This window comes from Eretmochelys imbricata, chromosome 2, assembly GCF_965152235.1.
Source record: "Eretmochelys imbricata isolate rEreImb1 chromosome 2, rEreImb1.hap1, whole genome shotgun sequence".
NCBI lineage: Eukaryota > Metazoa > Chordata > Testudines > Cheloniidae > Eretmochelys > Eretmochelys imbricata.
Window position 1 is genome coordinate 141,671,196 of NC_135573.1, and position 25,884 is coordinate 141,697,079.

The window sequence follows — 25,884 nt, forward strand, 5'->3', positions numbered from 1 at the left end:
AAGAATATTTTCTTCATTTCAGTTGATACAGCTCATTCAGTTCAATGACTAGATCATTCAAATTTAAGAAACTGACTGGGAGTTGAAAAAGCACGAACGTTTCTTTTCCTCTTCTAATCTATGAATAAACACTAGACCGGAGAGGATATGACTTACTAATTCTAAAATCTTGAAGAACATTATGACCAGGAACAAACAGTTCAATTCACTTACTAGAGATACTTCCTTACCATTTTTCGTTTAAAACGAACTAAATGTTTCAATCAACTTTTTTGTTTTTATGTATCCCACACATCAACATGTTTTAATGGGTACCTATTCATGAGAATCAATCTTTCGTTAGGAAAATAACTAAAAAGTACAAATGCAAAACATTCTGGATGAAATCAATCCACCCTGATCTTTAGTGTCTGGGCCTACAAGGCTAGAAACAGACAGGGACCCAGTAACAAATTCCAGTCCTGTTAGCATCCATGCCTCTAACTACAAGGAACAATTGAAGGCAGTGGGAGACAGAGGGGCTCTGACAATTTCTAACCCATGATTGCAAACACGGAGATGTGTTATTGGCATTGGATGGGGGACAAGTAGGAAATCAGTAGGGATTCTTGTTCCAAACAACAATCGCCCATTGTCCTATTGAGCTCAAAGGGCTCTAACACTCCTGACCTGCTCAAATTTCTCTCCTGCTTGGAGTTAGAGAAATGTCTCCAACCCCATTATACAGATGGGGAAACTGAGGTAAAGAGAAAGGAAGTGACGTATCCATGGTCACATAGCAAGGTTGTAGCAGAGCCAGAAAGAGAAGCATATGAAAAAAGTGTTATCAAAAATGTTTTGTATTTAAAACTAACTGATTTCTTCAACAAAAGGAAATATTATCTGTAGTTAGTGAACTGACTTGATGCATTCTGGTCACCACGTCCTTCTAGATTTATGAACTAGTAGATCTCATCCCCTCACACCTAGTTTTTATCCATAGAAGGAGGAAAACAAGTTTGGCTGCTTTGTCAACACCCAATGGCTTTCATAAATTTCAATGGACTAGTCATTGAACTGAACTTTTTGAATAAGCTGAAAGAAAGAAAATATTCTCTGCACCTTCCAAGGAAGCTACTGTTGTCCAAAGCTGTGTTAGCATTTCAGCTAACTTTGGTGCCAGGCTTAGCCATGATTTCAGTGGTTTGACTGTCTTAAAAACTTGGCAGTGAACATATTCCATTTAATGTTATTTTTTCTCTTCTTTTTAAATTATTTTAAGAGAGTTGTGATGGGTTCAGTCACAAAGACCCCCTTGGGACTGTCAGCTAGTGTGCTGAGACTACCTCTGAGCCTGTTTTCTCTGCTAATCTGCTGCAACACAGACCCAGAGTCTGATCCACACCCCCAAAGCTGCAGACTTAACTGAAAATGGCTTAGCAAGTGCTCCTGTCTCTAGCACCCAGCTCTCAATGGGATCCAAACTCCACATAAATCTATTTTACTCTATAGAAAGCTTATATTGGGTAAACTCATAAATTGTCCACCCTCTATAACATTGATAGAGAGATATGCACAGCTGTTTGTTTGCTCCCCCAGGTATTACCTACTTACTCTGGGTTAATTAATAAGCAAAAAGTGATTTTATTAAGTATAAAAAGTAGGATTTAAGTGGTTCCGATAACAGACAGAACAAAGTAAGTTACCAAGCAAAATAAAACAAAACACGCAAGTCTAAGCCTAATACAGTATGAAACTGAATACAGGTAAATCTCACCCTCAGAGATGTCCCAATAAGCTTCTTTCACAGACTAGACTCCTTCCTAGTCTGGGCCCAATCCTTTTCAGACCAACATTGTGGTTTATAGCTTGGGTACAGCAATCACTCACACCTCCATAGTTACCTGAAAGAAACTGGAACAAAGATCTGTATCTTTTTGGGGTGGAGAGGCCATCTCTTGAGCCAGCTGAAGATAAAATGGAGGGGTTCCCCAGGGCCTTTTATATTCTCTCTCTTGTGGGCGCAAACCCCTTTGTTCTTCTGTGCAAAATCACAGCAACAAGATGGAGTTTGTAGCCACCTGGGCAAATCACATGTCCATGAAGGATTCAGCTTTTTGCAGGCTAACGCCATTGTTTACATGTTAGTTTGAACGTTCCCAGGAAAGCGCAGATGTGGATTGATGTCTCCCAAAGTCCAGTGTCAGTTAAGTGTTTCTTGATTGGGCACTTACTCAGAATAGTCCTTTCTCAAGAAGCTGACCAAATGCTTCACTGAGGCTACTTAGAATCAAATACATTGAGATACAAGTACATAACAAATATTCATAACTTCAAATACAAAAATGATACACACATACGGATGGCATAATCATAACCAGCAAATTACAACCTTACCTTACTTGACCTCCTTTGTACAAGATTTGGTGCAACTATAAGACCTTGGTTGCAACAATGATCTGTTCTGTCATAGAATCTCAAGGTTGGAAGGGACCTTAGGAGGTCATCTAGTCCAACCCCCTGCTCAAAGCAGGACCAATCCCCAATTTTTGCCCCAGATCCCTAAATGGCCCCCCTCAACGACTGAACTCACAACCCTGGGTTTAGCAGGCCAATGCTCAAACCACTGAGCTATCCGTCCCCCCATGTCATGTCACAGTTCATGTCAATAATGTCACACCCTCCTCCTGAACATACTGCCAGAGACTTGGACACTGTCCATGCAGAGGCAGTACTTGTAAAATCCCTGTTTGTCTCTGGTTACACATCCTCCCAGTGCCTTTTAAACCCTATGATGTCATTCACAGGTGTTCTAGCAAGGTTTGGGGTTCCTGGTCCCTGGGTGCCTGAAACATGTTGGGGTGTAGTATTGCTAACAGAATGCAGATAGCAATATCTGTTAAACTGTAGGTGTCTTGGCATTTAGCCACTAATGCCGTGAGGCAGTGTGCCTCAGTTTCCCCTTCCATACAGCAGCATAGGCCTGTTATGCTTTTGCTGCTGTGCCAAGCTTCCAGCTTGTTTACAGGTATAAGCTGAAAAGCAACATGCTTGTGGGAATGTTTTGTCACCATCCTAGCATGTATATATGTTTTTTCCACAAATCAGGTATGTCACGCATCTTTAAAGGGTTTACCATTAGTATTAATTCCTTTGTCTTGGCCCCTAGATGAAGTAGCAAAAGACACAAGATTAACTGCAAATCTACGGCGGACAGTCTCTGTTCACACAATGTAGCTTGTTCAGTGTCTATTGCATTTCCCAGTTCCTTTGTGTACCATGGTAGGGGTTTAGACACAGTCTCCTGTCTCTTTGGAGAAGGCTCTCAAATCAGGCACGTGATTCAGGTCCTGTCAAGGAAAGGGTGCACTGCAACCATGCCTGCCCTCGGCCCCCTCCCTCTGGAATTTCTTTGGGTTGGACCCCACCCCCTTGTGAAGCTTCCCAAATGCAAAGTTTTTTCTGCCCCCAGCCTTGAAGAGACAGTGTTATCTTTCACAAGGATAGCAGGAATAACATTCTTTAATGGAGTGCTTTGGATTGGTAAAATCCCCTTGGTCACCCCACTCTGTTCCCAACAGGTCAGCTAGGAGGACTCACCCCTCCAGGATATCTGACCCCCCAGTCTTTCCTTAAAACCTGATCCACAGGTGAGGGGTCTGGCATTTCAGATGCAGATTTTTCACCCTTCTCCTGGGGAAAAGCCTCCCTACAAAAGGTGGGCAGACCCTACTGTCCCCCCTCACCTTCTGTCTGGACTTCCCTCTCTGGGCTCCCCTCTAGGTCTCCCAAAAGGGAAGGTGACCCTGATCCAGCTGTGGGCTCACAGCTACTAGCTATAACAGACCTTCACTGGCCAGCAAAATCCCCCTTGCCCTTTCCCTCAGGTTGGCTTGCTTCCAGCTACAGAGTCTTTGGGGCTGTTCCCATCGTAGCAGTCACCAGGACCCCAACTTCCATCTCTGGGATACATGTCTCTGTGCACCCCAGGGAAGGACCTGTCCCCTGCTGACCTGCAACTTCCTGGCAGTCAGCAGCTGGGAAGGCTTCCCTCTTACAAGGTGGAACATCTCCCTCCCACAGGAGATGATTTCAGGACAGGAGCTGGCTTTGTCCAGCCCCTCCTGCAGGGATTTGCCTTGAGCCCCAGGGCTACAGGAACTGCTTTCGACTGCCCCTTCCCCCAAAGCTGCATTCTCCACGGCTACAGACCTTTGATGGAGCACTGCTCCATAGCACTTACAGAGCAGCTTTTCCTGGGTAAATCTCACTGTGCTTTACAATAGTGGGTAAGTATTAGATCCCCATTTTACTGCTGGGGAATGAAACATAGAGAGGGGGAATGGCTTCCGACATGCATCTGACGAAGTGGCTGTTCACCCACGAAAGCTCATGCTCCAATACGTCTGTTAGTCTATAAGGTGCCACAGGACTCTTTGCTGCTTTTACAGATCCAGACTAACACGGCTACCCCTCTAAAGCTTGGCTTCCCCAAGGTTGCATAAGTCAATAGGAAAACCACCAATGAAATCCAGGAGTCCTGACTCCCAATCCCCTGCCTCAGTCACTCCAGCAGGTCACACTCACTCTCAGAGCCAGGGAGGCTGGGAATAGGGTCCTGCTTGCAACTGCCAGCTCTGGAAAGGAACTTTCCTTTAGTGGTTAGTATAGGGGCCTGGACACAGGGCTCCTGGACTCAATCCCTAGCTCTGTCACTGACTCCCAGTGCAACCCTGAGGCAGTGGCTACCCCTGCCCAGGCCACAGTTTTCTATCAGTGCGGTTGGAGTTCCTCCCCTACAGCCCTTGGCTTGTCAGGCTTCAGGAATGTGCACAACGTACTAGGAGATCCTGAGACGGGAGGTGACCTGCCCGCTGTATGTCAGTGTTCTGGACCTCAGCTGCTTGCCTGAGTTTATCCATCCCTGGGCAATAAATCATAGTCTTGTTTTCACAGCCACTGTCAGTCTCCCGGTTTCTACACCCTGCCCTACTGGCAGGGCATTGTGCAGCTCCTTTTCCAGCCCTCCTTGGTGCGGGAGAGCAATGAATAGGGCCAGGAACAGACCAACGCTGAGCATCTGCCACCCAGCACTGCGCCATCTAGAGCAAGTGAGTGGCAGGTAGCATTTCCTCAGAGGCTTCTCTGTTCTTCTTGGGGAGGAGCAGTAATGGGGGGGAATCTCCCCGCGTGAGACTAGATTTACTAACACAGCCCCCTGCAGCCCTTCACTCTGGGCCTGGGCAGCATGTTTCTTGCAGGGTGTTCTTCAGAGCCATCTCCAGCATGGTGAAAATAGCCCAGCAATAGGGCTCCCAGCCCTTCCCTTATAGGAGACTGTTCCCCAGGCTGAGTCTCTTGGGGGTCAGACCCTGCCAGCTGCTGAACACCCACAACTCCAATCAGTGGGAACTGAGGGGGCTCATGCCTCATATGATTTGGTCCTTGTGAAGTTTAGCTGGGGACGAGTTCCCAGGGCAAGCTCAGACTCCTTCCCGGGTTCTGGTCTTTCTCTAGCCAGGGAGTGTGTGTGGCCTTGGGTGGAGGAGGGAGCTGCTTGTCCAAACAGACTGAAAACCCCACGGCTCTCAAAGGATGAGACTTCCCCGGTGTCACAGTGCCTCAGTGAGGAGGGGGAGCTTTGGGAGCAGCCTGTGCTGTGAGCTGCTGCCAGTGTGTGTAGATTGCCATCCCTGTGCCCCGTGGTGGGGCGTGCAGTGAGGGGGAAGAGAGGTGGGGGCGGAGAAGACAGGCCTGTCAGTGAGAGGCTGCCTTGACCCCAAACTCATGGCTGCTCCCCACTCAGTTCCAGGATGAAGAGGCTGAAGCAGATGCTGGGAAGAAGGCTCCAGAGCCAGTGGGAAGCAGCTACCGGCTTCCCCAGGAGGAGAGCGGCCCCTGTCCCCGCTGGCGGGGAAGCAGCTTGTGGCCAGGCCAAGTGGTGGACGTGCCTGGCGTTCTGGAGGAGGAAGACACCAGCTCCCAGAGCAGGCCCTGAGGCACCTTCTGGTCCAAAATGGAGGTGGCCCAGGGTGCAGCTCTGCAGGAGGGAGCCAGGACAGGGTGGGAGCCAGGCAAGGCAGCTCTGGGGCTTCCTCTCCAGGAAGCAGAGGAGCCAGGGCCCAGCAGGAGCCATGCCCCTGCCTGGCCACTAAAGAGCCCCCAGCCTGCCTAGGACAGGAGATGGGGCAACCCCTGCTCTAGCACCAGCAGCTCCACCTACTCCCAAGGGGCCAGCAGCACCTCCGAGGCGTGTGAGAGCCTTGAGGCTGGAGGCTCCCACAGTACTGGTGAGGGGAGACCCAAGGGAGCTAGTAACACCGTGTGCCCATTGGTTCGCCAAGGTGTCTGGTCTCAGCCACGCGAGCCCCCTGACACCAGTGGGAGTGGCACAGCCACACCCTGCGCAGGGCATTCTGGGCGGAGTCAGGGGAGCTCCAGCCTCCCGGGCCCCTAATGTTGATGGGGGCGGGGGCTGACTGCCATGGGACCCTGAGCTGATGGGGCTGTGGGCGTTTCTGGGAGCAGCAGGGTGGGGCCTGCTCTGCCCTGGGGTTCCTTACAGAGGAGGGGGGCACATTATCCCTTCTCTCTCCACTTCACCCCGTCCTTCCCCTTTGCAGCAGCGGGAGTCACCCTCTCTCCTTCTCTGCCTGGTGCAGGGACCCGCAGTGTCCAGCTGGAGGACGAGGAGGAGGATGTGTCCCCAGAGGAAGCTGCCATCAGGGTCATCCAGCAGCATCTCCAGGGCAGAGCTGAGGTACAAAAATCCCCCAGCTGAGCTGGCGACAAGTCTGTCCTGCCCCTTGTTCCATCCCCACCCCCAGCAGGGGGGTCTTGTCCCAGAGAAGCCATAACCCCCTAAAGGGGGGCACTTCTCCCATGTTATCTGGGACCCCCCAAGAGGGGGTGTTTGTCTCACACAGGCCAGGGCCTCCTCCCCCCACAGACATTGTCCCAGTTACAAACACTGCCTTTGCAGGAAGACACTTGTGGATTCAGGAAGGGGGAGCTTTTCCTGTCCAGCCCCATGGAGGACCTGGGCCCTGGAACCAGTTTGGGTGAGGCAGGCAGGTCCCTATCTAACAGGCTCTCTCTTCCCCCAATCACACTCCTAGTGGGTGCAGGACAGGGCCAAGCAGCTCCGCTTCCTGCACGCTATCCCCACTCTGTGCTTCTCAGCACAAAAGCAGGGACAGGACACCCTGGAGCCGCACTGCTCCAAAGCGGCCCTCATGGGGAGCATTGCGGTGAGTGAGACCCCGTGCCCAGCCCCTGCGGGGAGGGAGCCAGACATGGGACAAAGAGAGACCTCCCCTGGGCTTGGGAGGGGGTGGGGAGATGGTGGGGCTGGAGGGGGCAGCAGAGGACAGGGATTCCTGGGGCTGAGGACTGGGGAGCAGAGAAGTGGGAAATTCTGGTGCTGATCCAGAGCTGGCAGTGGGGGAATTGTAGGGCCGGAGGGGCAGCTGAGCCTGAGGGAAGGGAGGAATTGGGGCATCCCAGCTGGAGAGAGGGAGGGAGGGGAGTAAGTTCAATGGGTGGGAGGAATGGGGGGGCCCAGCTGGATTGGGGGGAGGGGGATTACGCTGGCTGTGTCTGCAGTGCACTTTGGCCTCCTCCCTCGGAAGCCCCTGTGGGTCACCGGGGCCTGAATCTCACCCACTGTTTTGTCTCCTTTGGGTCTCCCAGGAGCTGATTGAAGACCTTCCCCTGGAGTCTGAGCCAAGCTCCATCCTCTCCAGCTCTATGGCCACGGTTTGCCACCTCAGGTACCAGGACCCTCCCGTCCAGCTGCCCTAATCCAGGTGCTGTTCAGGCCCAGACCCCAGACTCACAGATCCTCCCCCTCTTAGGTCACCCCCAATAGTGACTGTTCTCATCCTCCGGCCAAGGGGGCAGAACGGTCCCTCTTTCCTGGCTGGGTGGTTGATTTTACTCCAGTGATGTTACAGTGGCCTTAGGGAGAGGATCATTTGGGGGCGTATAACAGGAGCAGCAGGGTCCAGTGGTGAGATCAGGGGAACGAGCCTATTCCAGCACTGCCACTGACTGGCTCTGTGACTTCAGCCAGGTCACTGTGCTCCTTGGCACCTTCGTTTCCATATTTGCTGGCCTGTGCCTATTTCCCTCATGTTTCATGTCCATGGTGGTACCAGCGTCACTCTGGTGCTTCAGAGTCTCATACAGGCTCCTCTCTCCTGCCAGCAAACTGAAGCAGCCTCTGGAGCTGGAGCTGGAATCAGGCCTCCTGCAAGCTGCCCTGTACAGCGTTTTTACCATGTGTCCAGGGAAGGACACCGCTCACTTCCAGGTAGGTCACCATCCTCCTTCTCTGTCCCAGCAGCAGGAGCAGCCTGTGGTCCCTGCTCCCTTGGTTTGATGGAGCTGCTGAGAATAGGGGAGGAGTGAGCAGAGCTGGGAACAGGCCCAGAGGTTAACAAAATGGCAGGGAAGACCCCTTCCCCCCAGAAGAGATAGTGTTACCCGTCTTTGGCAGATCCTCTCCTTCCCTCCTCATTCTGTGCTTTGCTGCCTGGACTCTGTCCGGACGCCTCACTCCCATCCATTGCAATTTGGATGTTCAATTCCCTGCTGGGTACCAGGCCCTGTACAAAGAACTGCTAAGGGCAAGGATTGAAGAGCCAGCTGACATCCGGCCCTGAACTCTTGCTAAGTGTCCCTGGGGAGATGTGAATGGGAGAGGCCAGGATGTGTCTTTGGGGTCTTGTCAGGGCTCCCCAGAGAATCCTCCTAATCATCCCCTGTCCGGTGTAGCCCCAGATCCCATGACTGATGGGTGCTCCCTCCTCTTGCAGTCTCTGCCCAAGGCCTATGCAGATAGCCTGGACATCATGCTGAGGAGCCTGCTGACGGAAATGCCCCCACGGACAAGCTGGAGCACCTCTTGGAGGTGAGCACAATGGCGGGGTCCGGGGGGAGTTTCCCCTTAACCCCATAGGAGGGTTGCAAAGGAGAGACTGGAAGAGTCACATTTCCATTGCGTCCTCCCAGCTGGGACCCAGCGGGCCAGACTTTGCCAGAGCTGTCAGTGAAGTGCAATGTTGGGGCCCTTCCGCCTTTGGGGGGAAAGAGCTGGGACTGAAAGCCAGAGCTCTGCATAGTTCTGTTAAGCACTAACAGTGGGCACCAGGCCCGGCTGGGGACTGAGAGACTGAAAGTCCTGTGAGATCCAGGACATGGGCCTCTGAGAAAAGTCACTGGCTCCTTTCTAGGGAGACCCTGAGTACAGGAGGATCCTCAGGGAATCCGCTCTTCTGTCCTACGGACACTGCAGTGCCCAGAGGGATTGTCCTCACAGCCACTCCCTCCATCCCACCAAAGCCTTTGCATCTGGGGAGGGGCCAGGACATGTGCCTTGATCCTGTTGTGCTGTTCATGGATCAGGGGTTCAGAAAGGATGGACCAGCCCCAAAACCGAACATCGTCCCAGTCTGGAGAGACAATGACAGCTTTTGCCCAGCAGGACCTGGGCAGCACCCTGGGTGCAAGAACCCCTTTTAAAGTTCTGCGATCAGCCAGTCAGCTATTCCACCCTGAGCACAGTGTCTCAGCCCCATTGGGAGGGGGAGAGGCTCGTTTGTAGAGCATGTGCACCTGCCTACTGACCCTCACCTGCCTCCTTCTCCCACAGAACGTCAATTTCTGGATGCACTCCAGAGAGAAGCAGAAGAAAGCCAGGGCCATACAGAGCAGCACTGCCCTGCTCCGATTCGCTACCTGCCTCCTGGGATTTGATGTAAGTGACCTTTGACCCCAGCATCCCGCACAGCCAGGGCTGGCTCTGACAGGCTGTTGGATGAGCAGCTGCAGGGGTTCTAGATTGAGAGGGCCCCTGTGGGGAGGCAGAGGCAGAGTCAAAACTGGGAATCAACTAGGCTTGAGTCAAGTTCCTCTTCTCCTGGCTAAGTGGTTCCCCCTGGGTCCATAGGGGACTGTGCTCCAGAGCCCACTGGCTGGCAGATTCATGTCTGGCCTCTTGTTATTCTGGAGCAGCTGGGGAGCAAGTCCTCATAGAGGGCCCTTTCCCTGGTTCCCTTTATTCCAAGCTGAGTCTGTATATCACTGACCCAGCAGAGGACATCAGCCGTCAAGCCAGGGGGGGATTTACTTACTCTACCAGCTACTGCTGCGGAAGAGGGGTAAGAAACACAGCTGGGCAATGGCACCTTATAGAAACAAGCCCCTCGGAGACTAACTCCAGCTGGACATTGGAACTCCTATAGAACTAAGTCTTCTTGTTTTAGACCAACTGGAGCTGGGCAGAGGGACCCCAATAGAAACAAGGCCCCTCCTTTGAGACTCTCTCTGCTGGGTAATGGGAACCTAGAGAAAGAAGCCCCTTCCTCTGAGAGTGACCCCAGCTTAGATGCTGATTCTTTCTCTTCCCCGCTCCCTGAATTAGGGAGATGAGTGTGAAAGTGCCAGGGAAATTGGCTGTTTTATCTCAGAGCCCAGCTCTGTCCCCCACCCCAGGGAAATCAGCCCATCCATGGAGCTGCCAGCTGGTGAGGGGACAGGAATGGAGCTACTGAGACACATGGAGAGAAGTGAAGTCAGGGGCAGGAGCAGGGACCACAGGGGAAGGACACAAAGCTTGTAGGATGTCACCAGTTGGGTACCTAGGGCCAGATCCTGATTTCAGTGGAAGTGGGGGTTCCCAGCACACACAGACAGTAAGGGTCACTGTGATGAATGGAACAAACCCCCCTACTAAAACACCTGGTGGGGACCCTGCGATTTCATGGGGGCATGGATGCTGCGAAGGCCCCAGCCAGTGTGCACCCAGCAATGGGAACAGAAGGAGACAGGCACTGAGACCAGAATGGCAAACCTCACAAACCTGCGTGTCTTTCTCTCCAAGGGCTGAACGTCAGAGATGCCAAGGAGCTGTGGTGCCGGGACGGGCTCCAGGACATAAAGCGCCTTGGCTACAGGAATATGGCCAGGGTGGGGGCGGTAAGGACTCTCAGCTGGTGCATTGCAGCAGCTCAGGTGCAGAGCTGTGTCTCCCCCTGCAGTAGCTGTGTCATGGATGCAGGACAAGAGCCTGCTCCTTATTTCCAGCTGACTGTTCAGCTGCGAAAGGCTGAAGATCCTGGGTTTGTGTGTGTTACATGGATCCATTGCTAAGTGGCATAAAAGGAATCCCCTGCGGGGGTTGAGTTAATGGAGGATTGTATCTCAAGGGATCTGGCTCTGTTCACTGCAGTGAATCCTGCTCCAGAAAGAGCTATGAGAGGCCCTAGTGCCTGTGACCTCTTACTGAAGGGGGTTCCCTGGGCCGTGGGTCCGCAAACGTCCTCGTGGGGAATTAGCATTCTTGGCTGCAGCAGTACTCTGACGCTCCTGTGAGCCATTAGAGGGATTTGGAGCCTGGTTCTGGGCAATTGCCAAGGGGTCTCGTGCTGTTGGTTTTAGGTCTTTGGAGAGATCTTCTCAGAAGGCCAGAGAAGATCCTTCCTGCAGGCGGCACTGCTGGCCATCCACAACCCCGGCTACGTGTCAGCCAGGCTGGTCTGGTCCGAGCCTTCTCCATCATGGGGGAAGCCGGCCAGCTGATAGGGGATGAGATAACCAGGGAAGGATTGATCTAGCTTTGGGATGGGACCCAGGGCCTTTCAGCTCCAGGCCATGGAAAGTCACTGCTATCCCATCCCCATTTGCTGACCTGGGAGAAAGGAGACGAATGAATCATGGCAGGTGCTATTGTTAGGTGCCAGCTTGTTCCCTGAGCAGCTCAAAGCAGTTCAGACCCAGCTCTCTAGCAAGGCTTTTTCATAACAGGCATCACATCAACAGGACAAGCTGCCATTGCTCATGCTAGGGGCTGGAACTCCCCTAGTGATCTCTGCGAGCCTTTCTTGCCCCTCAGGGCCTCAGGCCGGTTCCTAGTGGTCTAGTGTCCATGTCATCCAAACCACCATCCAGAGCTGCCCCATCACAGGCAGCCTTGGAGGCCAAGGATTGAAAGGGCCATGAAGACTAACCAGGCTGGGCTCAGGCACGTGGGCCAGGGAAAGCTCGCTCTGCTGCTGGCTGGGCTGGGCCTGCTCTGGGAGAACTGGAGGATTCAGTCAGCAGAGGCTGCCCATGTGGCCCATTCACCAGAGCTACTGTCCATGGCTTCACCATAAGGACTGGGGGGTCACTTGGGGAAAGGTGTCAACTTCCTCTCACCCAACTTCCCTGCTGCCAAAAGCCTCCCAGCCCCTCATCTGGAGAGGGAGGGTGTGGCTGAGAGGATTCTGGGGAGCTGAGCTGCTTCCCCGGGTGGGTTTGGAAGTAGAACACCTGTCACGGGGGGACTGAGAGGCATAGGGGAGGAGTTCACTCTGCAATGGTGGGAGTGGGGTTGGAGGTCACTAGAGAGGAGGCAAGACTTCATCTCAGGGGTTGGGTGGGAGAATCTGTCCCTCAGACGTGGGGAGGGGCTGGGTGGAAATTTTGTTGGTTCACACGTCCAGCAGCTCACTTTCCCTGCTGCAGGTACCGCTGTGTCTCACTGTACATGGCTGAGTGAAACCCTCTCCCTTCTGGGTGTGGAGGGCCCTTCCCTCTGCTCCTGAATCCCGTTTGTCTGGGGCATGAGGTTCTCCTCACCCTCCGTTTTCTTGTCCTTGTCCTCTGTGCCATCGCGCCTTCTCCCATGCCAAGCTCTCCCTGCCCAGCCTGATACAGAAGGGCCTGCATGTCAGGGCCAGGGCCCATGTTCCCCAGTGGAGCACAGAAAGCTTCACATTGGAGCAGGGGGAATGGCCAAGCTCCGCATCTGCAGCACTCCCAGACCTGGGGCTGCTGTGGCATGGCCCCTCTGTCCCTCCCCCATGCTAAGGGGGCACAGGAGGAATCTACCCTCAGGGAGCCAGAGCTAGAATGCCACCTCCCTCTCACCACCACACTCATCCCAACCTTCCTGGGGCTAGGGCCGGGCCAGATACTGTCCCTGCCCCATGCCCAGAGGCCAGTTTAGGAAGCATCAGGCTGACAGGGCTGTGGGGATGGCCCAGCCCAGGGACAACAACAAATGAGAATGTCCTTAGAACCAGGGTTTATCATCAATAACCACTGCAGTCTGGGGGTGGTGGCATGATGTGGTCACTGCTCAGATGTTCCCATGGCCCGTGTCACCCATGAGTTAGTGAATGTCTGACCCATCCCCCATCCAGGGTCCAATCCACCCACATGGTATCTAAACCCTTCCCAGCCAGGAATGAAACTCCCCACAAACAGGGGGAGGCAGGGAAGGGTCCTCCCCATCTGACAGGTGGGGCCTCAGACACAGAGCAAGGGCTGTGGTCCTGGGCCTCACAATCCTGGGTGTAGATCTGGGAACTGGACTGGGTCCCAGGCTAGTGCCTTCCTGCCAGGGGCAGCTTCACTTTCTGCCCTTTATTCTCCCCTCCTGCTAGGGGGTCTCTTGAGTGTGAAATGAACAGGAGCTAGGGATGGTGAGGAGCTCCTGGCACCTAGCCAGGGTGGGAGCTCCCCTTGGCCTGGATCACAGCCTAGGGACAGAGACATCTTTGTCATCCTGCTGTCCTTCTTTTATTCCTAGGAAGAGAGTCCCCAGATGAGGATGCGTGGGACTTGATCCTAGGTCTCTAGGGCTCCAGGTGGGCAGTGCCTGGGAGTATCCACAAGTCATCTGGGCAACAAGGCAGACCCCTGCCCTGATGCTAAGACAGTGCCCATCTTGTTCCTGGTTCCTGCCTGCGTACACCGCCCTGCCCTGCCTCCCCTCCAGTTCCTGGCTATTGACTCTCTCTTCACCCTCGGCTCTGGTCTCTCACTGCTGATCTTGGCGTGACCCTTGGCTCTCGATGTGGGCTACCAACTCTGGCTCAGCATTGTCAGTCCCCTACTCTAGCCTCACTCCAGCCCCACCACTGACCTGCTCCAGCCTTGCCTCCTCCTCCTGATCCTCCCCAAGCCCTCGGACTCTGACTACCTGACTTCGACCTTCTTCCTGTATCTGGACTCTGGCTTGGTATCAACTTGGCTTATCTTTGGACTCTGACCACCCAGCTTCAATCTCTGGCCTGCACCTGGACTCTGGCTCCGGTTCTGATTCTGGTTTGTCTACAGACTCTGATCTCGGTTTTGACCCAGTTGTGTCCCTGGATTGTGATTCTAGCACCATTCTTAGCCTAGGCACAATATGCCTAGCTATGACCAAAGCTCCAAGCACTAGACGTAATTATCGGAGGCAGCATGTGATACCTGGTGGTGCAACTGTTTGCAGAAAAGCAGGCTTCCCGGAAGTAAGTAGCCCGTATGCAAAAGGGGACACGTCACACCAAGTGTGAACCATGGCCTCGCTATCTGAGCCTGTGGTGCCCCTACCAGAGTGGTTCAATGGAGATGACTGAAAATGTAGGGGTTTCCTTAACCAGCCTCCGCCCCTGGACCTACTCCACCATTCTTGGCTCTGACGGCCGACATTCCTGATAAATACCAGGATTATGTGGACATCTTTGAAAGAAAGGTGGACATATTGCCTCTGCACTGAGACTATGACTGCCCTATAGACCTAGAACCTTGGCCGAAAGTTGCCTTTGGCCGTATTTACGCAATGTCCGAACCAGAACTAGTGGCTCTCCTGTGTACAGCCATGAAAACCGGTCCAAAAGGTTTATTCACTAGTAAGCATTTCCTACAGGTGCCCCAGCTGACTCTACCCCTCTGTGTAGATTACTAGCGCCTGAACAAAGTGACAGTTTGGAACCATTACCCCCTGCTCTTAATCCCAGAATTGTTGGATCACATGAAACCTGCACAGGTATTCATCAAACTAGACCTCCAAGGACTCACAATCTAACCCTCATTTGGGTGCGGGACAAATGGAAGACAAATTTCAAAACACGTTATGGACACTTTAACTGTCTGGTAATGCCATTGGAACTGACTAATGGTCCCATGACCTTGCAGCACTTCATCAGTGATGTATGTGGGGACATTCTGGATCAATACATTGTCATCTATTTAGATGACATACTTCTCTTTTTGGAGAACTCAGAGCAGCATGTGCCCCACAACAGACCCCAGAGAGGTTGTGGCAGCATGGTCTCTATACAAAATTGGAAAAGCGAACCTTCAGCCAACTCTCCACAGAGTTTTTGGGGTATGTCTTCTCCCCAGAAGGAGTTAAGATTGATCCAGATAAGGTGGAAGTCATTCCCAACTGGGAGGAAGCTTGAAGTACTCAAGAAGAGCAGTGCTTCCTAGGCTTCCCCAGTTTTACTGCTGCTTTGGCCCATGCTTCTCAGAGTGAATAACCGACATGATAGCTCTCCTCCACAAGACTGCCACATTTGTTTGGTCTCTCAAGGCCCAACAAGCCCTCAAACAGCTCAAAATTGCCTTCACCGCTTGCACTTATTCTGGCACGCCCCAATCCAATTGGCGCATTCATCATGGAAGTTGACACATCTAAAATAACAATCAGGGCCATGCTCGCTCAGCACCTACTGGGCAACTCCCATCTTTTCATGTGCTGTATATTTATACCTGCCTACTGTTGTTTTTTTTTTCATTCCATTCATCTGATGAAGTGGGTTCTAGCCCATGAGCACTTATGCCCAAATCAATTTGTTAGTCTCTAAGGTGCCACAAGGACTCCTCATTGTTTTTGCTGATACAGAGTAACACGGCTACCCCTCTGAAACCTGCACCTCTGTGCATTCCGCTCCTGGAGGCTCACCCCACAGACCAAAACTAGGAGATCATTGATAATTAGTTGCTTCTGATTCAATCCTCATTTGAAGACTGGTGTCAGTAGCTGAAGGGGACTTGATACCCAGCACAAGTTTTGTACTGATCACAAAAGGATCCAGTATCTGCACAAAGCCAAAGTACTGAATCATGGACAATTCAGCTAGACCTTATTCTTCTCCTGCTTCAATTTCAAGATTACTTAACTTCCCACCCAGAACTAAGAATGGCCAGGCCGACGCCCCATCCCCTAATGCAGAATATAACCAAGAAGAGAGAAAGCTAGTCAGAAACAGCCCTTCATCCTCAAGCCCTACAATGTGCTTAACACTACCATACCTCAAGCTCTAATCATTCTAATTTAAAAAGCCTCCTGGGATCACCCACTGGCCAGGGAATGGGGGATCCCTCTGGACAATCAGGAGCTGAGAATGAGAAACAACATTCCCTGTTGGACACGATAACATTTACTGAGGACCACCTGTATGTTCTGCCATGATGTCCCCAGTTGAAGGTTCTACATCTGAACTGGGACAGCTCCCTAGCAGGGCACTTTAGGTGCCTCAAAACCTCCTGCCTAACTTCCTGCTTCGTTTGGTGGTGCCAGATGTGGGCTGAAATTCAGACTGATGTTGACTCATGTGACTTCTGCACTTGCACCAAGGCACCACACACCAAATATCTTAGCACCTCATGCCTCTGGAGACCCTGCCCCAGCCATGGGCAGCCAGTGCCATGGATTTCATTGCAGAACTCCCTGAATCAAATGGCCGCACGGTGGAACTGACTATCATAGAACAACTGACCAAGATGGCACGCTCCATCCCCGAAACCGTGTACCTTTGGCTGAGAGGACAGATCAGCTCCAAATTTGCAAACCAAAATGCCAACAACACCTTTTTTTGCTAGCTATAGATTTCCCCCTGATTTCATCCCACACTACCAATGGCCTCTCCGAACTTCAAGGCTAGCGACTTGGTTCAACGAATCCATCACATTCAAGAACCAGTCTGGACTTCTACATAGAGTGCTTCCGCCGACGTGCACGGGCTGAAATTGTGGAAAAGCAGCATCACTTGCCCCATAACCCTGGACTTCTACATAGAGTGCTTCCGCCGACGTGCACGGGCTGAAATTGTGGAAAAGCAGCATCACTTGCCCCATAACCTCAGCCGTGCGGAACACAATGCCATCCACAGCCTCAGAAACAATTCTGACATCATAATCAAAAAGGCTGACAAAGGAGGTGCTGTTGTCATCATGAATAGGTGGGAATATGAACAAGAGGCTGCTCGGCAGCTCTCCAACACCACTTTCTACAAGCCATTACCCTCTGATCCCACTGAGAGTTACCAAAAGAAACTACAGCATTTGCTCAAGAAACCCCTGAAAAAGCACAAGATCAAATCCGCACAGACACACCCCTGGAACCCCGACCTGGGATATTCTATCTACTACCCAAGATCCATAAACCTGGAAATCCTGGGCGCCCCATCATCTCAGGCATTGGCACCCTGACAGCAGGACTGTCTGGCTATGTAGACTCCCTCCTCAGGCCCTACGCTACCAGCACTCCCAGCTACCTTCGAGACACCACTGACTTCCTGAGGAAACTACAATCCATCGGTGATCCTCCTGATAACACCATCCTGGCCACTATGGATGTGGAAGCCCTCTACACCAACATTCCACACAAAGATGGACTACAAGCCGTCAAGAACACTATCCCCAATAATGTCACGGCTAACCTGGTGGCTGAACTTTGTAACTTTGTCCTTACCCATAACTATTTTACATTTGGGGACAATGTATACCTTCAGATCAGCGGCACTGCTATGCGTACCCGCATGACCCCACAGTATGCCAACATTTTTATGGCTGACTTAGAACAACGCTTCCTCAGCTCTCGTCCCCTAACGCCCCTACTCTACTTGCGCTATATTGATGACATCATCATCTGGACCCATGGAAAAGAAGCCCTTGAGGAATTCCACCATGATTTCAACAATTTCCATCCCACCATCAACCTCAGCCTGGTCCAGTCCACACAAGAGATCCACTTCCTGGACACTACAGTGCTAATAAACGATGGTCACATAAACACCACCCTATACTGGAAACCTACTGACCGCTATTCCTACCTACCGGCCTCCAGCTTTCACCCTGACCACACCACATGATCCATCGTCTACAGCCAAGCTCTGCAATACAACTGCATTTGCTCCAACCCCTCAGACAGAGACAAACACCTACAAGAGCTCTATCAAGCATTCTTACAACTACAATACCCACCTGCGGAAGTGAAGAAACAGATTGATAAAGCCAGAAGAGTTCCCAGAAGTCTCCTACTACAGGACAGGCCTAACAAAGAAAATAACAGAACGCCACTAGCCAGCACCTTCAGCCCCCAACTAAAACCCCTCCAATCCATTATTAAGGATCTACAACCTATCCTGAAGGATGACCCAACACTCTCACAAATCTTGGGAGACAGGCCAGTCCTTGCCTACAGACAGCCCCCCAACCTGAAGCAAATACTCACCAGCAACCACATACCACACAACAAAACCACTAACCCAGGAACCTATCCTTGCAACAAAGCCCGTTGCCAACTCTGCCTACATATCTATTCAGGGGACACCATCACAGGGCCTAATAACATCAGCCACACTATCAGAGGCTCGTTCACCTGCACATCCACCAATGTGATATATGCCATCATGTGCCAGCAATGCCCCTCTGCCATGTACATTGGTCAAACTGGACAGTCTCTACGTAAAAGAATAAATGGACACAAATCAGATGTCAAGAATTATAACATTCATAAACCAGTCGGAGAACACTTCAATCTCTCTGGTCACGCGATTACAGACATGAAAGTTGTGATATTACAACAAAAAAACTTCAAATCCAGACTCCAGCAAGAAACTGTTGAATTGGAATTCATTTGCAAATTGGATACAATTAACTTAGGCTTGAATAGAGACTGGGAGTGGCTAAGTCATTATGTAAGGTAACCTATTTCCCCTTGTTTTTTCCTACCCCCCCTCCCCCCGACGTTCTTGTTAAACCCTGGATTTGTGTTGGAAATGGCCCAACTTGATTATCATACACATTGTAAGGAGAGTGATCACTTTAGATAAGCTATTAGCAGCAGGAGAGTGGGGTGGGAGGAGGTATTTTTTCATGCTTTGTGTGTATATAAAAAGATCTTCTACACTTTCCGCAGTATGCATCCGATGAAGTGAGCTGTAGCTCACAAAAGTTTATGCTCAAATAAATTGGTTAGTCTCTAAGGTGCCACCAAGTACTCATTTTCTTTTTGCGAATACAGACTAACACGGCTGTTATTCTGAAACCTTACCCAGGCAGAACTCTGTGGGCTGGACTGTACCCTGTGTGTGCAATTCCACTGGCAGTGGAGATGCACAAGTAGTTAGCTTTGGAGAGAGCGGCAGTCAAAACCTGATACCTTTGAGAGGCTTGGGTGGAAGGTGCTAGAGTGAGGTGACACTAACTCATGACCCCTCCCAGGCTCTCCGAAGTTCATCACTATTAGATGCTAAGTGACTGGCTGCAAGGTCACACACAACATCAATAACAGAAGCAGAAGCCAGTCCCAGTACGAATTACCAATCCAGCTCCACTCACTAGACCGTGCTCCTTTCCAGAGCCACAGAACCCAGGAGCCCCAACTCTCAGACCTGTGCCTTGCATCACGAGGCCAAACCTCCTCCCGTTAAGGGAGCTATAGACAGGGCCATCTGTAGAGACCCCCTCTACTTTCCCACTGTCAGCGTTTCCATGGGTGAGAAGTGCATGAGCAGAGATCTCCCCTGTGGGAATCCTGGGGGCTGCACACTTGGGCTTCACAAGGAAGGCCTCCGGCAGCCAGTGAGAAGATTTTTCATCTCAAACAAAGGGTTTCTGTTCTCCCAGATCAGCAGCCACGTAGCAGAATGCAAAAGAGTCGCATGGAGCTGGGCTAGAGGAGTCCCAGGAGTCACCATGTGGCTGTGCAGCAGGTGCAGTGCCTGCCATAGCCATGGGCCAAACCCTGCACTCCGGACAATCCAGGCTCAGTTTCCCTTGATTGCGAAGGGCACTTCGGCTTGGGGACTCAGTCGCTGGTGCCCCTAGACAGAGAACTAAGATGTTCTCATGAGGCTACTTAGTGGTACATGCAGCTCCATCCAGACAAGTGGCGAATGTACGTGAAAGAGCGAGGCTAGGACCTCGGCGGAGCTCTGCACTCAAGCATCCACAGCCAGGAGAGAGACGATGGGAAGCTTGCTAAGATGGCTGACCACAGCACTGAGAAAACATAGTTGTGCAGCTAGTTCATTAGAATTAAATAGGAACTAAATATCGAAGGCCTTTCCCTGCCCAATAAAGTGTTAAAAATGTGTCTCTTGACAATCGCTCCAACCTTTACAATGTTCCGGTATAATTTAAGGCAGGGGGTGGGGAATTTCTAAATGTAATACTTCATGCTTCTAAAATGACCTGTTAGGTTCAATCTCTAAGCACCTAATTCTACAGCTTGAGCTGAACCGAACAAATGCCTTGGGTGGTAGCAGTAGTCAGCTCCCGTCCTCCCTGTGGACTAGCCTCCAGGGAGGCATTCAGTACATCAGGTCATATAGCAGCCTGAGGTTCCCCTTGCAGAGTTGCCTGTTGGCACTGCCCTTGTCGGGGAGCACATCAGGGTACTGTGGACTGGGCAGGAGAGATGCCTCCAAACCTGCACAGCCTGAGGATCCAAAGAGTTCTGTCCCAGATCCCAAAGCTTCCTCAGAGCAACTGAGGAGTCAGACAGCACCTGGACTCTCCCACTCTCTGTGCCCGAGCAGCACAGAAGAAGCTGTTTATAGGCATGTCAAGTGCCATCTCCCGTGACACTCACATGTGGATCACTGATGTATTTGAAGAGTCCAGGCTGAAGGCAACACACTCCTCTGGGCTCTGGGAAGCAGGAGGACTTGTGCTGCAATAAATCTTCCTGTGCATCTGCTGAGCAAGCAACCTCTTTGCTCCGCTTGCTGGTTTCCAGCCCCCAGAAAGTACCAAGGGGTAAGGAGACAGTGATACAAAAGTGGGTGTGGGAAGAAGCAGAGCTAAAGGGTAACAGACAGCTATGCTATAGTGTCCCCTCTAGATTCACTCCAACAACCACCTCATGCCTTCCCATTGTTGAGACAGGTTCCCCCACTACAAAGCTGCCTCTGGCTCACTACAGGCTCTCCCACTGCCCTGTTGTGAGAGAGGTAAGGAATGCCTTTTGCCCCTGGCTTTTAAGTGGGGAGCCATGTGTGACCCCAGCTCGACAGTCACTTGAGAGTATATCTACATTGCAATTAGACACCTGAGGCTGGCCTATGCCAGCCGCTTTAGGGCTTGCAGGGCTTGGGTTACAGGGCTGTTTCACTGCAGTGTAGACTTCTGCGCTCAGGTTGCAGCTTCAGCTCTGGGACCCTCTGACCTCACAGGCTTGAACATGGGAGTCCCAAATCCACCCTCAGCCACTTCACTGAGGTTGTAGGGAGGTCACTGAGGCAGAGTTGGTCCCCAAGAATGCTGCCTTGTGTTCTCTTTCTTTAATGTCTGTTCCTGGTATCCCCTTGGTATGAGAGGCTGGGGATGGCAGGCTGTAAAGAGTTCATTTCAAGGTCACGCATATCATCTGCTGGGCAAATTTGTAATTATAAAACTCACCTGAAACACCTTTAAAAGCAAACATATCCATTTGATCCATGATGGGTATAGGTAAGATCTATACCCATCCTGGGAAAACAAGTAAAAGGGCATTAAGGGGGGCAGGGAGGGAGAACCATGAGATTCTCCCATCCAGTCTCCTGATCTTCCATCTGTGGGAAGGGCATGGACCTACACATGGCCTATCCTGGGACCCCACCATTTAAATGGGGATTCCAGCCCAGACAGCTGTGGAGTGACCACTTTGTGGCCATGAGATGGAAAGCCACAGTATTGTTGGTTATTAGTGTTTTCAAATCCAACAGAAGGACTTCCATTGATTTCAAGGCGCTTTGAACTGGATGCGCATGTCTTGACGGTTCTGCTAAATAAGATTTGCATTTACTCTCATAGGCAACATGACAGAAATGAGTTTTTAAGAGTTGTTCCCATAGGCCTCAATCCCACAAACATTAAAGCATACACATAGCTTTAGTCACAAGAAGTTCTGATGCGTTCAGTGGGACTACTTATATGAATAACATTAAGCAAGTGGTTGGGCATTTGTAGGTTCAGGGAGTTAGTCCTTCACCTGAAGGCACAATAGTTACAGTTTCCCCCTCCACCGAGTCACAAAAGTCAAAGAAAAATCTTTCCTACCCTGTTGCTAAACTGCTTTCTCACTGGAAGAGCTGAATTAAAATCCACCCTCCCTGCCCAGATTCCAAAGGTTTTAGAAACAGAAAACCACAAAAACTTGTCATGTCAAAGGACTTAATTTTATATCTCAGTTGAATTTTAATCAACAATTTATCCACATGCTTGTTTTTTTAACAAAAACCTGATCTTTAAAATAATTTTAGCAATTTTTCTTGGAAGCGGGGAAGAATCTGACAAACATGCACATGGCAGAGACAGGATAGTTGACTAATGTGTGCATCAAATACCACATCATACAGAATATTTTTCCATGTGCATAAATCAGTGAACAACCTCTCAAGATTGTTGTGCAACTGTTTCCTTTCCAACCTCAATCCTGTATCTGTACTCTGTGTCTCGTTGTATTGTCTGTGTCAGAGCCTCATTCCGGAGCCCTTGCCTTCGTGAGTAGGGCTATTGAGGCCGGTAGGACTACACATGTAAAGGACACAGCTTTGGACAATAAATCAGACACGAACACCGAATTCAGTGGCACTCAAATAATAATCAAACCCCACTGCATCACTTCTTTTTTTAAATAAAAAAGGTCTTCCCTCTACATCCAGTTTTTCAGTGAGCTATTTTGCATAATGCTGTACTCCTTTCTTTCCCTGCTACATACTTGACCTCAGAGCCACTCTTAGTGTACACGGCCCATTGCTCTTCCAGCAAATTTGTGCAATTTTAAAGGGAAAGTCCAAATGTTGAAAAATAAAATAAAAGCTGTTCAAAGCCACCTTTCCTCCCAGCCGCTGTCATCAGTGCCGTCCTGTTCAAAGTGAGCCTCAATTGTGCCGTTAAAGCATAGTCCTGCTGCATCAGACTGTAGGATGGCACACGATGTTCCCACTGTGCACCACGGGGGAGGAAAAATCACAGCCTTCTCCCCAGCCCTGGGGTCCTAGGAGGGAGCAGTCCCTGTGTGCCCTCAAGTCCAGATCTGCAACTGTTTCTGTCCCTTTGTGTGGGAGGGCGAGGCAGAGAGGCCACAAAGGCTCCTTGGACATATATTTGTTCACTAGCCAGCTACAATGTGTCCTTAAACTGAAAGCACCTCAGGGCAGAGTCCTGGTCATGGTGCTTGTACAGTACCATACACACACATGGTGCTGTATGTAGACCCAATAAAAAACAGCCTATGAATATCCCAATTTGCAGAAGTACTGAATCACCACTTACCATTTCATACAGATCTTGTTCAAAGTGTTGAGATTGTACCCAATTTTAAGACTGCCTAAAAGGCTGAACTAAAAATATTTGTTACTTGATAACTGTGAATGGCAAAAGCTCTTTGTGGGCAGTGCCAAAAATTGCATTGGCAGATCTTGCTCAAAACCAACTCTTGAAAGCAGTAGCTCCAGAAAGGTAATAGTGATTGGCTGGTAGTATTTCTGACTCTGCAACTCCTGGAAATAATATGTTCAGGGCAGTGCTGTGCAGAAGCGTAACAAGAAATGGGATTCTTTGTAATTTCTCAGATTACTGCAGCCCCTTCTTTTTATGTCTCTTTTGAAAATCTGTTTTTGGGGTCTGTACTGCCTTTGCTAGAATTTTTTTTATTAACATAAAACAATTTTCCAATTTCCAAAAAGTGCAGATTGGACAAAATCTATAATAAACTTCATGTGGTACACAAAAATCCTTAAACCATTCAATATGTCAGTATTTGGGAGAGGAGCGAGGGATACACAGAGTATCATCGTACTGGAGTGCAGGTTAACAATATAATCAGTTAACACCTTATTGATCTTTATGGATGGAAAATGGACAGAAGGATCGGAAAAAGAGATGAAAATTCTTGTACTAAGCTACAGGGAAAAAAAGGGAGCAACAGCCGCATGGGGCACAGTATCTGTTCCCTCGTCTTCTTAAGTGAAGATTTGAGAATTTCGTCTTCTATATTGCAACCCATGATTTCTGGTCTATTAAATAAAAATGGCACTTCCTAGTATGGTCACGCTGCTTGTGGTTCACCCGCTGGCCAGGTGAGGGCATGGTCAGAACAGATCTAGGAGGCCTGGGTCAGAAAGTTTCTGGGCTGCACCATGCCATTCTGTTGGTCTCTGAAAAAGAACAATCATACTCAGAACATTTTAAAATACTGTTTCTTAACCTTTACACGTCACAATGAAACACTGGCTGAAGAAGAAAAGCACCATAGAAGAGCTAAGCATTATTGTACTCTCAGTCAGATGAGGGGAGCTGTGCTGTGCTGTCCCTCCACTGCACTGAAAAGTCACCCTCCTCCAATAGTGACGTGTCCCCAGAAGGCAAGAGGGCTTTGGGTGAGTGTACATGTGGTTTCTTAGTTTCAAAATAAAAGAGGTCTTTATTATCTCAACACCCTGACAGTATGAGTTGTGATGTTTTGGAATACACAATAGGAACAGATCAATAGTCAACTGGGTCTAGTATCGCTAGCAGTGACCAAAGCTGAATGGTTCAGAGGAAGGTATAATCACCCCTCCTCCACCATTCCATTATGGCTAGGTCTACATGTGAGTGAAATAAGCACCATCTCTTAGGAAGCTTTAGATGAAAAGAAAGCATTTTTACCCATTGCTGGTGTCGAAGCAGTTATGAGATCAATAAAGCCCTAAGACTCACGTCACCTTAACAATTGGGGGAGGGGAATGGCCTCTTTTGATAGACAGTAAGGTCATAGTTTCTATCAGACCTTTGAAATATTTTCCCCTTCCTAACAGCTTTGCCTCCATCTTACTAAGCAATTTGCCTCAACAATATCCTGCAGCAGTGAGTTCCCCAAGTTAATTATACAGTGCATTAAGAACTTCTTTTATTACTTTTAAATTTAAGAACTTTTTCCTTTCTCATCACTGCTGATAGAGGATGTTGGTTTAACAAAAATGCCTTCTTGAGCATGACTACACTGCAATTAGAAACTCACAGCTGGCCCATGCCAACTGACTTGAGCTACGGGGCTGTTGAACTGTGGTGCAGACCTTTGGGCTCAGCCTGGAGGTCAGGCTCTAGGATTCTGTGAGGTGGGAGGGTCCCAGAGCTTGGACTGCAGCCCAAGCCAGAATGTCTACATAGCAATTAAGCAGCCCCAGGAGTCTGAGTCATATGGCATGGGCCAGCCACAGGTGTCTAACTGCAGTGTAGACATACCCCTATTCTGCCTACTTCACTCATCTGGCACTGATCGGTATTGGTGAGGTCTAAATTACTACACTACTGAACCATACACATACATGCTTTTAAAGTTTATTATATGGTGGCCTCTGTGAAATGAGCTGTGGTTTTTTGGTTCAGGTCCTGCGTCAAAAAAAAAAGAGTTCATCATTTGGCTCTGTGCCAGTCTCAGGGACGTGTTAGAGAAATAAATGAGCCTGGAGAGCAAACTACCTTTCACACCAAAATGTGATCTCTCTGGGGCAAGGTTAAAGCAGGTGTTTGAGAAGAACTGGGTTTAGTTTACATTACATTGCACATTGGTACTGCACCTGTTCCCTGCATAGAGGATGGATGTTCATGCTCATGAAGGACACTGGACTAAGAAGTCACTTTCAAAGGAAAGGAACATACGTCCTCCTGTGATGCCTTATGCGGGTGTGTATGCATTTAACCAGGATTACGCAATAATTTGTGTTTAAATTAAACTAGGCTTATCACTGCAATGTATTCACAAACAAAGAGGGCAGTGCTCAATCCCCTCAATGCAATGTATAGATCATAGATGGAAACACTGACCTTTATCAGGAGACATCATTAGAGGCTAAATTTAGACAGAGAGGATGGAGGTCTAAATTCAGA

The 25,884-nt window shown here is 50.1% G+C and overlaps 1 protein-coding gene across 1 annotated transcript; it reads left to right on the forward strand.

Moving 5' to 3' along the window:
* The first annotated feature begins 6,282 nt into the window (after positions 1 to 6,282).
* On the forward strand, positions 6,283 to 10,413 carry LOC144260149 (uncharacterized). The gene is made up of 6 exons (XM_077808709.1): positions 6,283 to 6,739; positions 7,672 to 7,751; positions 8,188 to 8,293; positions 8,799 to 8,893; positions 9,635 to 9,739; positions 10,248 to 10,413. The coding sequence occupies exons 2-6, from the start codon at positions 7,729 to 7,731 to the stop codon at positions 10,411 to 10,413; spliced, it is 495 nt and encodes a 164-aa protein (XP_077664835.1). The 5' UTR covers positions 6,283 to 6,739; positions 7,672 to 7,728.
* Positions 10,414 to 25,884: the final 15,471 nt, after the last annotated feature.